At 38.8% G+C, this 13089-nt stretch overlaps 1 protein-coding gene across 2 annotated transcripts in view; it reads left to right on the top strand.

Annotated features, from left to right (window-relative positions):
- The window catches only part of tspan15 (tetraspanin 15), a 145409-nt gene that overhangs the window by 104241 nt on the left and 28079 nt on the right, over positions 1-13089 (top strand). For both annotated transcript variants that reach the window (XM_060926318.1, XM_060926317.1), the window contains 2 exons: positions 2397-2447; positions 5960-6076. In XM_060926318.1, the coding sequence (XP_060782301.1) occupies positions 2397-2447; positions 5960-6076 (168 nt within the window). The remainder of the gene's footprint in view (positions 1-2396; positions 2448-5959; positions 6077-13089) is intronic.

Genomic DNA, 13089 nt, shown 5'->3' with positions numbered 1-13089 from the left:
ATCTGGAGAGCTCATAACCTATTCCCCACTGTAGAGACGAGTGACGCCATCTGGCCGCCATCTTACCAGTCCCATCGCGTGTATTTGGTTTGTGTTAAACCATTGTAAAAGCATCTCCTGACTTTATTACCTCCTCTTATTTTCTCAACTTCACCAACATTCCCTACATATCTTAAACATATCTTTAACACTCCCCTTCACTGTTATTGGTTTTTTCCCTTTTCAAGTCTGGTCTCCTTTTTTTTTTTGAACGACTCTTTTACTACTATATTTTTATGGAGATTATTTCAGTTTTTCCTTTTATACAATGTATCTTTCTCTTTTGTATATTTCTTCTTCCTTGCATTCCTCACTGCCATTTCTGCCTAAGGCTGTGGTCCTTCTTTCATTGAGGCTACTGAGGGTAATTTACTCAGTTCATTTTTATCCCCTGCCCAAATGAAGTTTGGTGGGGGATATAGAAACTGGTCCTGTCTGTCTGGTCACGTTTTCCTTTCCGGGCTACGTCTTTAAAACTACTGAAGATATCTTCATGAAACTTTGTATACATATCAAGCAACATGTGAACTGGTGCCTTTTGCTATTTTGGATTTTTGAAAAAAAGAAAAGTATTTTTCAAATTTTTACATAAATAGATTTTGACTTCCTTTCTAAGAGCAGTGTTCGTTTCCGGAGCATATATCCAAAACTATTCATGATATGGGTTTGAAACTTGGTATACATGTTAACAAGGTGATGTAGATGTGCCTTTTCATACTAAGAATTTTGAGAAATTTTAATTTTTCATATTTCCATGGAAACAATTTCAGACTTAGTCTCAGGTTAGTCTTAGGGATAGGTTTTGTTTCTGGAGCAGAACTTGAAAACTATGAGTGGTATGGTCTTGAAAGTTGGTATATGTGTTGATTAAGTAATGTATACCGTACGTGCCTTTTGATACTAAGAAATGTGAGAAATTTTAATTTTTAGCTCACCTGGACCAAAGGTCCGGTGGGTTTATGCCATGGGCTGCTGAGGCCAGTGTAAAGAGGTAGGGTTGGTTTCCTGCAGCAGGACTTGAAAAATGTGACAAATAATATCTTGAAACTTGGTCTATAGGGCGGGGGATATAGATGACGCTGTTGTCTTGTTCTTTTTGAATTTGAGCCTTTGAGCTTGAGCGCTCACGTTCAATATCAAACAGGTATAGACTTTGGCTTTGATCTAGTCTGGGACATTTTCATCGAAAATCTGACAGTCACAGCGTTCGTCCCAGTTATCAATATCAGATTTTCACCAAAAACAGACACGACAACGAGACAGATTTTGTTGTTGTCTTCTTTCACTCTTGCAAGCCATCATAAAATGCTATAAGGGGTCCACGCAAATGGCGCTGTGCACACGTAAAAACGATCACACACCATCAGTACTCACGGGTGAAATGTCCGTCCACAACCTTTGACTTGACGGTTTGTACGGTTCACTGCTGCACATGCAGGCATTTTTCTTGTAAATTTTTCACCAACTACATAAATAACTCGTCCAGTTTTGTGTAGCTTTCAGTAGCCTAAATAACTGTTTCACTCCGCGATGTGAGTGGAAAGATGGCGGCCAAATGGCTTCACTCTAACAAGCCTATGAGCTCTCCAGATTTTATATAGAGCTCGGTGCCTCATCCTCATTCACGTACATGTACTCTCAAAATAAATAAATGCTATTTGGTGAAAATTAAATCTGAGTTTCTAGTTATGCATTTGAAAGAGTGCCAGTTGTATGATTTGGAAAATGTCTAGCAGAACATTTTGCAATGGCTCTCTAAAGAGCACGGTGAGAGAACAGCAAGAAACGTTCCCCAGCTGCTCCTGAGAGCTTTTCCTCTTAATATTTAGCTGCAGGTATTTGTGAAATAATGGCGCACAAGCTCAGTGCTTCATTTGCTAGTCAAACATCTGTTCGTAGTTTGAAGAAATGTAGCAGGTTTTATTCCTGGTTGTTAATTTGAACACGTTATTTCTTCTCATTTTACTTTTGTAGCCCTCTGTAGGATTAGCGGTAACCACCTGAATGTTCATTGTGGTAAAATGGTTTATGCTAATGCTTTTCATTGAAATTCTTCAAAGCTTAATAATGTAGAATGAAATGAGGTAACAAAATGTGTGTAACCATCATAAGAGAAGGTTTAAGAATGCACTAGTGTCTTAATATAATGGATAATATACAGGTGCAAGCTGATAAAGAACAGTGATTTAGCTATTATTTAAAAAATAAGTGAACAGAAGTTAAAGCCAAAAGGTTTTCATCAGCACTGGTATAGTACAATATGAGCAATGCTTAAAATGATGTTTTATGCATCTTTTTTCTTGCTTTGACATGTCTATATTGGTATTTAATATACGTATGTCTAATTTGTTTTTCAGCCAAATGAAGTTACAAATACGTTGTGTGGGTACAAAGCCTTAGAAAAAGAGGTAAGTTTGATTACTCAGCATGACAAACACGCGATACTGACTCGCACTTACCCATATCTTTCTCACATTTCAAATGTAAAGCATCATACACAGGTTTTAATTAGATTTGTATGTAAAGATGCAGTTGAAAAAATAAAATGCAAATGGTTCAGTTGTTGAATGTCAGCTGATTTTATCTAACTTATATTAATGCAGCTTTAAAGGGGAACTCAAGGCAATTTTTTTTTTTTATCATCAAAATTCTGTTTCTCATTTTATTAAATGTAGGAATGCATTTCTGACAGCTATTTTGTCGCTGCTATAGCAAGTTATGAGTGTTTGAAATACGCTATGTAATATACATCAGTCCATATGTCAAAGCAATGGCTGTAAACGAGATTCGCTGAGACCTGTGCAAGACATCATAGAACGGAAGTAAAACATACAGTGGAAATCAAAGTGACCAACATCTTCCAACGTTGTCAAAAGACGCGTGCGCCATCCTTCAGATGCGGATGTAATCAAGCCGGAAGTTTTCCCCGTGTCCGAAATCGCTCCCTACTCACTATATAGGGCACTATATAGTGGGGACGCCATTTTGTAGCACTGTCCGAAACCTTAGTGAGGATCATGTGGGAAATGCGCTCAGTATAATATGTATTTATCATAAAAATACATACATGTATTCATTATTTTGAAAACCCCTCAGCTACCTGATCTGGCACGTTTTAATTGTGCGACAGTAATGACATAAATACCAGCGCGACGGGCTAGTCCTTATCCTGTCGTCTTTCCAACTCTTCTCTCCTCTATGTTGGTTCAAAGTCTTATGGAATAATCTCCATGTCACGTACGCGAGGGAGGCGGATGTATGTGCAGAAGTACACAGTTTAATGAAGTGCAGAATATATATACAGTGAGACAATATACAACCCTGATTCCAAAAAAGTTGAGACAAAGTACAAATTGTAAATAAAAACGGAATGCAATGATGTTCCATATTTTATTCAGAATAGAACATGGATCTCATCTCATTATCTCTAGCCGCTTTATCCTGTTCTACAGGGTCGCAGGCAAGCTGGAGCCTATCCCAGCTGACTACGGGCGAAAGGCGGGGTACACCCTGGACAAGTCGCCAGGTCATCACAGGGCTGACACATAGACACAGACAACCATTCACATTCACACCTACGGTCAATTTAGAGTCACCAGTTAACCTAACCTGCATGTCTTTGGACTGTGGGGGAAACCGGAGCACCCGGAGGAAACCCACGCGGACACGGGGAGAACATGCAAACTCCACACAGAAAGGCCCTCGCCGGCCACGGGGCTCGAACCCGGACCTTCTTGCTGTGAGGCGACAGCGCTAACCACTACACCACCGTGCCGCCTAGAACATAGATGACATATCAAATGTTTAAACTGAGAAAATGTATCATTTAAAGAGAAAAATTAAGTGATTTTTAAATTTCATGACAACACATCTCAAAGTTGGGACAAGGCCATGTTTACCACTGTGAGACATCCCCTTTTCTCTTTACAACAGTCTGTAAACGTCTGGGGACTGAGGAGACAAGTTGCTCAAGTTTAGGGATAGGAATGTTAACCCATTCTTGTCTAATGTAGGATTCTAGTTGCTCAACTGTCTTAGGTCTTTTTTTTGTTGTATCTTCTGTTTTATGATGCACCAAATGTTTTCTATGGGTGAAAGATCTGGACTGCAGGCTGGCCAGTTCAGTACCCGGACCCTTCTTCTACGCAGCCATGATGCTGTAATTGATGCAGTATGTGGTTTGGCATTGTCATGTTGGAAAATGCAAGGTCTTCCCTGAAAGAGACGTCGTCTGGATGGGAGCATATGTTGCTCTAGAACCTGGATATACCTTTCAGCACTGATGGTGTCTTTCCAGATGTGTAAGCTGCCCATGCCACACGCACTAATGCAACCCCATACCATCAGAGATGCAGGCTTCTGAACTGAGTGCCGATAACAACTTGGATCGTCGTCCTCCTCTTTAGTCCGAATGACACTGCGTCCCTGATTTCCATAAAGAACTTCAAATTTTGATTCGTCTGACCACAGAACAGTTTTCCACTTTGCCACAGTCCATTTTAAATGAGCCTTGGCCCAGAGAAGACGTCTGCGCTTCTGGATCACGTTTAGATACGGCTTCTTCTTTGAATTGTAGAATTTTAGCTGGCAACGGCGGATGGCACGGTGAATTGTGTTCACAGATAATGTTCTCTGGAAATATTCCTGAGCCCATTTTGTGATTTCCAATACAGAAGCATGCCTGTATGTGATGCAGTGCCGTCTAAAGGCCCGAAGATCACGGGCACCCAGTATGGTTTTCCGGCCTTGACCCTTACGCACAGAGATTCTTCCAGATTCTCTGAATCTTTTGATGATATTATGCACTGGAGATGATGATGTGTTCAAACTTTTTGCAATTTTACACTGTCGAACTCCTTTCTGATATTGCTCCACTATTTGTCGGCGCAGAATTAGGGGGATTGGTGATCCTCTTCCCATCTTTACTTCTGAGAGCCGCTGCTACTCCAAGATGCTCTTTTTATACCCAGTCATGTTAATGACCTATTGCCAATTGATCTAATGAGTTGCAATTTGGTCCTCCAGCTGTTCCTTTTTTGTACCTTTAACTTTTCCAGCCTCTTATTGCCCCTGTCCCAACTTTTTTGAGATGTGTTGCTGTCATGAAATTTCAAATGAGCCAATATTTGGCATGAAATTTCAAAATGTCTCACTTTCGACATTGGATATGTTGTCTATGTTCTACTGTGAATACAATATCAGTTTGAGATTTGTAAATTATTGCATTCCGTTTTTATTTACAATTTGTACTCTGTCCCAACTTTTTTGGAATCGGGGTTGTATACACAGGCAAACAATCCAAAACAGCAGGCTCGATCAAAAAAGAGAATACAGGCAAAAGGGTCGGTCAGGGCGCAAACAGTACATCAGAGGCTAAGCAAGGACAAGAATGAGAAACAGGCACGGAAAATCAAGACAACTTAATTGGGCTCAGGTGCACCTTGCTCACGGCGCGTGTGCACAGCCCGAGGCACTCCTTCAGGTGCACGCGCCACAGCACGCAGGACTGACATTCAATCACTGATGAAGCTGGCAAATCTCGAAATGAATCTAAATTGGAATGATATGGCGATCAGGCTGCTGTGTAAACAGTTTTCAAAATGGTGGTGCTGACCCTTCCCGTTTGAATTCTCGCACAAGTCTCATGAAGATCGCGCCGATAAGCGACGCCTGCCGTGGACCGAAAAGGCCGGTAAGTGTAATATAATATGCCAATACGAGTCACGATATAAGGTTAATAAAACCGAAAACGTAACTGAATAACACGTTAATTAAGAAATAAAGCAAGTTTAAAAATGACTTCAGTTCCCCTTTAATAGGCTCCTGTGCTTCTGATACTTTTAATGGGGTTAAGTGTTATTGAGTGTGTATGGCTGTTTTAAACGGTAAAATATTTTTCTTTCTATTTGGGTACCATCAGAGGTTAGAACTTGCTGACAGCATCCATGTGCGAGGATGCACTGATGCCGTCTTTCTCTGGTTAATGGATAACTACAAGATCATGGCGGGACTCCTACTTGGTATTTTACTTCCTCAGGTAAGGGTTGGGTTTTGCAGTGCATAGCAAATGAATGGAACAATAAATGTAAATTGGTTTGAATTCACGTATTTTAACAATGGAATCGTATTTGCAAACTTGTCGTGCTGGTCATCGTCAAAAAGCTGGAATTGCATATGGACCACAGAAATGTTCTGTTTGACTATGTTATAAACTAATGAGGATGGCTTAAAAGCTTAAAAACTAACAGCATGTTTTAATGTTGTACAGACAAGACGGGGCAGGAAACTACCAAGTCTAACTAGTCTCTCCGATCTGTCTCATGAATAAATTGAACTAACCTGATTTCTGACAGATTAAATCATTTAAAGTCTTCTAGACTTCACTAAACATTTAATGAAGAAGAAGAAGAACATCCTGCCTCAGGAAACCAAACGTATACAAAAAGACAGCCACATTTTTAAGAAGTTGAAAAATCCTTATATGATTCAGAACTGTAAACAAAATGCCAATAAAATTTGAATAGCAGCCGTCAAAATGTCCAACTCTCGAGAATAAAAGACAGCCTATGAGGGACCAACTGTTATTATTCTATCCACATTCACTGGATATGAGCAATCGCGTGCTCTGATTGGCTACTCTACTACTAGGATGTCAGTTCATATACTGTGAGTAGAGAAAAACAAATTGGCAGTGTTTTTGCTGAACCATCCAAGGATGAAATAAAAACTCTACTCGAAAACAAAACTCCTAAAAAATACACAAAAAAAAGCAACAAAACATGGAATAAAAGTATTTGATGGTAAGCATGCATCTTTTTTTTCCCCCAAATAATTATCGCATTTTTATGCCTCCGCCACCTTAAGGGGCAGGAGGCATTATGTTTTCAGGTTGTCCGTCCGTCCATGTGTGCGTCCGTTCCGAAACCTTGCAAACACGATATCTCAAAGGCTAATAAAAGGAATTTCACCAAACTTTCACCATTTGTGCGCTTTGGGACAAACATGAACTGATTTAGATTGAGGTTAAAAGGTCACAGGTCAAGATTACTGTGAGGTCAAATGTCCATCCCCAAACTTTGTGAACACCATATCTCAAAGACTAATGAAAGGAATTTCACCAAACTTTCACCATTTGTGCACTTTGGGACAAAGATGAAATTAGATTTTGAGATCAAAAGGTCTAAGGTCAAGGTCACTGTGAGGTCAAATGTCTGTCCGAAAACCTTGTGAACACAATATCTCCAAGGCAAACGAAAGGAATTTCACCAAACTTTCACCATTTGTGCGCTTTGGGACAAACATGAGCTGATTATATTTTGAGGTTAAAAGGTCAAAGGTCAAGATTACTGTGAGGTCAAATGTCCATCCCCAAATCACAACTTAATAAGGCGTGTAGTCTACCAGGCGGAGGCATCCCCATCGACGCCGTTGGCGTCGAGTTCTGTCTAGTTCACAAATTGCTCCCATCATTTCGCTGATTTGTTTACATTCTAAGCGGAAATGATTTTGTCGGACATTTTGTATAAAGTTTTTATTTATTTATCAAATTTGTAAAATCCAGTGAATGTGGGTAGAATCATACATGGCTTATAGCCAACTCGGGGCTGCGCATTTTGTCGGCCATCAGCTCATGTGCGACTCGATTTCGTGGAATAACTGTTAATAGCTGTAAGTGATGATGGGAATTAACTTGTCTCACAAATGTTCCACGACATTAGGTGTCAAGTCGGTTTATTTGTATAGTGCTTTTAACAACAGACGTTGTTGCAAAGCAGCTTTACAGAAAAATAAAGGCCTTTTTTAAAATATATGAATTAATATTTTATCCCTAACGAGCAAACCTGAGGTGATGGTGGCAAGAAAAAACTCCCTCAGACAATATGAGGAAGAAATCCTGAGAGGAATCAGACTCGAAAGGGAACCCATCCTCATCTGGGTGATAACGGATAGCATGATTATAAATAACTTGCTTCTATAATTGTCCTATGCAGCCCTGACTACATAGGTGTGCACAGGTGTGACTATAAATGGTTTTAAAAAGAATGTGTTATTTATTAATATGTTACATACATGTCAACCTATACGGAATGTCCGTATTTTATACGGATTTGATTCAATAAACATAGTATACGGGCGTACAAATAGTTATACGGATTCTTTAAAAAAACTTCAATATTTATTTAGAGCTATAATCAATTCCCACGATGATAAAAGAGCGCATAACATTTACAAACGTACTGTACACCACAGAAAGCACAAACAGCCAGTAAAGAGTCTTATGAAATCGCGCGTTATCTTGTGGTAGTGAGACTTTGTTCCACTTCTGATTATGCGCACACCGCATTGCGAGAATCCCGCCAACCGGGAAGTAACATTTTGTTTGAAACGCGTATTTCCACCTGAGCGACTTTCAATAGACTGAAAAGATTCTGAATGGGCACTCTGGCAAGATCAACACAGACACTTGCTGTGACATGCAGCCTAGTGAGGTATTGGTGCAGACTGCTAAAAAAAAAAAAAAAAGCTGTCATGGAGTACAATTCAGAACATTAGAGTGACACTTTGTGTTTTTGTCGAACATTGGAGCTTTGTATTCATTCTGACGGTTTATTGTTATTAATATTGAATAAAAAGTAACTTGGATATATCATTGTTAATTATCAAATTTTAGGTAAATTTATTTTAATTTGCATCTTATACGGATTTTATAAGGGAAATACGGATTTTGGAGGTTGGTTATACAGGTTTGATTGACCAAAGGTTGACATGTATTGATGTTAACCTTTTTACTCGATGTCCTATTGGTATGGTATAAGAGGAGCAAAACACTTCAAGCACACTGTTTATAAGAAAATCCATTTCAGGGTGGTAACAGCTTCATGTCGGGCTACTGTCATGAATTATTTCCCTATAACATCACCCCATCATGTTTAATTCCTTACAGAATATCTTTGCGAGCGTGCTTACTTTTTTTTTTTAAATCAAGTTCTGGAGATTTGAAAAGAGAAATATTTTCAGTTCCATGATGTGAATCTTGGCTCTGACATCAATACAATATCGCATAATTATCACAGAATCCATAACCAAATAAAAACTTTTCATTCTGTTCATGTTCGTGCCATCGGGGCTGATTAGACAAAACTGAACAAGTTGATGAGAAGATATTTTGAAAGGCTATTGTGCTTTCCTGCAAATCCATTGTTCACAACAACAACAGTGCAGAATAAAACTGACAGGCTGTGTGCCCGAATCTTTCACTCACGCCTCGCTTCATTAAATCAGTTGAGCTGAAGATAAATTAGCAAACATGAAAGGAACGCTTTCTTTACTTTAGTGTTGGGCGTAGCGTTTTAATAAACATTCATATTAACGTTTTCCAAAGTGGGTTTGTAGAAAGACGAATCTTTACATTTCTCCATTTGAGTAACTGATGACAGACTAAGGTGCTTGTTTATGTATTTGAAGTGTAAGAAATCTCCTCAAAAATGAAACCTTCACTGCTTGGCTGTCTGTTCAGTGATATGCCTTAATACTGTTGCATTAACTTGTCTTTGTGGCAAAGACATTTAAATAAATTATAAATTAGCCTATTATAAACAACTACCCCGTGGGATCACCACCTTATCGTGGTGGGGTGGTTTGTGTGTCCCAGTGACCCCTAGAGCTATGCCGGCGGGAGTCAGGTCACCCAAGCCGGACAGGTCAAAGGGTAGGGGCCCGATGAAGAGTGATCCACTCGTCCTCCAGGTTGTGGGTTGGGTTGAGGGCTGATAACCCGCTCCTGTAAAAACACGTTATTACAGAAACCAGAAGCCGAGCAAATTTACCATTTAAAGGGTATGCCATGGCACCACCTCATGAGTGTTGATGACGTCTGGGAGCCAAAGCCAGGAGGATGCTCCCAGGTCGATAAGGCCATTGGTGCACCCAAGGAATACGTTAAAGATTGGTAATTATAGAGACGGACTGTGGAACAGGAAAGAAGAGAGATGGGCTGGAGTACATGGGACGAGGTGCGGGTCATGGCGGCCAACAAGGAGAGGTGGAGGAGCTCTGTGAAGGCTCTATGTGCCACGAGGTATGAGGAGGACAGGCTCGCTATTATAAATAAATCGGCTTTCCACAATTAGCTTTTGCTGTTTTTAGTTTGAGAATCTACTGATATGATTTAAAGTGCACCGTCATATTTTTAAAGTACAACAGTAGCCTTATTTCTTCTTTTTTCTTCCATCTGATTGTACTCCTGATCCAAGGTGTAGAAGTGATGGTCTCAGTAACTTAACCAAGTGAATACCTTCACCAAGTGAAATGTGGAGTAATGGTCATTCTAGCTTTATCAAAAGATGTCTCGGCAGTTGATGTGACTAAAACTTTAAAACATTAATACAAACATAATACTGTACTTCAGATTTGTGAATGTGAAACAGCTTATTTTGGGCTTAATTATGGTCCTGACATCCCTTTTGACTCTGCTAGCAAACTGCAAAACGGTTGTACGTATTCTCCTTTTGGTAAATATATTATCTTATTTGCTGCGGCTATCATCTTTCTCTAAAACACTGAAACACTTTTTATGAACAAAGCTATAGGTCTAGGTGTTGTCTGCTGATGTTCTGTCATCACTGCAGGCTAGAAGCTGAAGCTGTGTGATATTGCAGACTGGCACTTTGTTATTGAGGTTGCTGGTCATGTTCAACTCCTTTCTATCCCCTGCTGGCCAAAAGGCCCAAAGGGGGATTATGTCGTGGCAATGTCCATCCGTCCATCCTAGAAAGGGTGCTCACCTTCTGAAATCAACTCCTCTCACAATTTGTGGAGGAATTTCACGAAACTTGGCAAAAGGCATTGTTGTATGTCAGTAGTACGCACATTATTTTGTTCGATTCGGTCGCATTTTACCAGAGTTACAGCCCTTGATTAACAATCTTGTACTTTGACAATTTCATGAAGGTGTGCTTGCCTTCTGACAACTCCTCTCACGATTTTTGGACAAATTTCTCAAAGCTTGGCAAAAGGCCTTGTTATATGAGGGTAATACGCATATTGCGATTTAATTTCGTTTGTGAAAATTTTCCCAGAGTTTTGGCCGTTGATTAAATAACTTTGACAATTTCATGAGGGTGTACGTTCTTCTGAAATCAACTCCTCTCACAGTTTGTGGAGGAATTTCATGAAACTTGGCAAAAGGCTTTGTTATATAACAGTTATATGCATATTGAAATTTTGTTTAATTTGGGCACATTTTACCAGAGTTATGCCCTTGATTATTAACAAACTTTTATACTTTGGCAATTTCATCAAGGTGTGCTTGCTTTCTGAAATCAACTTCCCTCACAATTTATCCCCCGCTGGCCAAAAGGCCCGAAGGGGGATTATGTCGTGGCAATTTCCGTCCATTGGTCCCAGGAAGGGTACTCGCCTTCTGAAAACAACTCTCTCAATTTTTGGAGGAATTTCATAAAACTTGACAGGAGTCTTTGTTACAGTATGTGTCAGTAATACGCATATTTCGTTTCAATTTCGTTCAATTCAGTTGCATTTTGCCAGAGTTATTGTATAGTTACCAAGGGAGGGATGTTGTGCTCTCAGACCACTCTTGTATTTAAAAGCTTTCAAAATCTTGACCCAGCTGGATGGTCATTATTAGGTGGTAAAGTACATATTACTTTGAGCACACTCTCAGACAAGTCAAAATGATTCTGATGTGTGTTTGGTTCCTTGCAAGTGTTTTGCCTTTAATGTTGAACATCATCCTGTGATTGATTGATTACCTTGAAATTGCATGCATGCGTGCGCACACATTATATATAATATTCTGTACCAAGCACAAAGATACACTCTCTCTCTCTCTCTCTCTCTCTCTCTCTCTCTCACACACACACACACACACACACACACACACACACACACACATATATATATATATATATATATATATATATATATATATATATATATATATATATGAGTGATTCCACGCTTATGGGTACTGAAATGGGGACATGAACTTATTTTTAAAAATTCACCTAAAAACATTTCTTTTTTTTACCATCAGGTCACAAAACATGTAATCTTTAATGAATGATATGTTAAAAGATAACTTTAATTTTCTGAGATGTAATAAAAACATATTTATATGCCAAAGTCAAGCCTATGAGTTCCAAAATGATGTCTGTTACATTACTTCTGTTACGATTGTCCATCTCGCGTCTGTTACAAATTAATTACAATCTAGCTCTATACCATGTTAATCTTATTGAAAGAATGTGTATGTTTATTCTACTACACATGTTTATTAATTATATTTGCTAAAACATCACCTTCCTATGTTTCAAAAAGTAATTCTACATTGTTAAAATTGAGAATATATATGTCCACAACACTTCTGTTACGTTCTGACTTTGGCATATAAATATGTTTTTATTACATCTCAGAAAATTAAAGTTATCTTTTAACATATCATTCATTAAAGATTACATGTTTTGTGACCTGATGGTAAAAAAAAGAAATGGTTTTAGGTGAATTTTTAAAAATAAGTTCATGTCCCCATTTCAGTACCCATAAGCGTGGAATCACTCATATATAAAAAAAAATATGCGCGCCTTATTTTCAGTTTTATCAGAATGTCTCGGCACAATTTTATTAATTCTACCTTCAGACTTTCAGCCAACTATCAGTATCAGACTGTAAGAAAAGCCTGAATGCTGCACTGCTGTAATATCACCATAGTAACTGATGGCAATGGCAAAAGACTAGTCTAGTACTGTATTTATCAAGTCCACATTATTGAAGTAATGAGTTTATCCAGAACAGGGAGGGTTCGGGGGGTTTTTTTTGGACTGGATGTCTCAAGTTTTTTATTGTTTATTTTTTTAACTGTAGAACCAGGATGAAACTGAAATACTAACTTTCTAGTTTCTAACTTTTCTCTCTTGATCTGTTAAAACCAAAGTTAGAAATCTTGGCATGACCATACATTTATTAATCTTGGCTTATATAAAGAACATCACCAAAGTTGCATTTTTATTATCTGGGAGGGGCTCTTCCCCC

The sequence above is a fragment of the Neoarius graeffei genome, chromosome 7 (genome assembly GCF_027579695.1).
Source record: "Neoarius graeffei isolate fNeoGra1 chromosome 7, fNeoGra1.pri, whole genome shotgun sequence".
NCBI lineage: Eukaryota > Metazoa > Chordata > Actinopteri > Siluriformes > Ariidae > Neoarius > Neoarius graeffei.
This window is presented reverse-complemented; position numbering and strand designations above follow the sequence as displayed.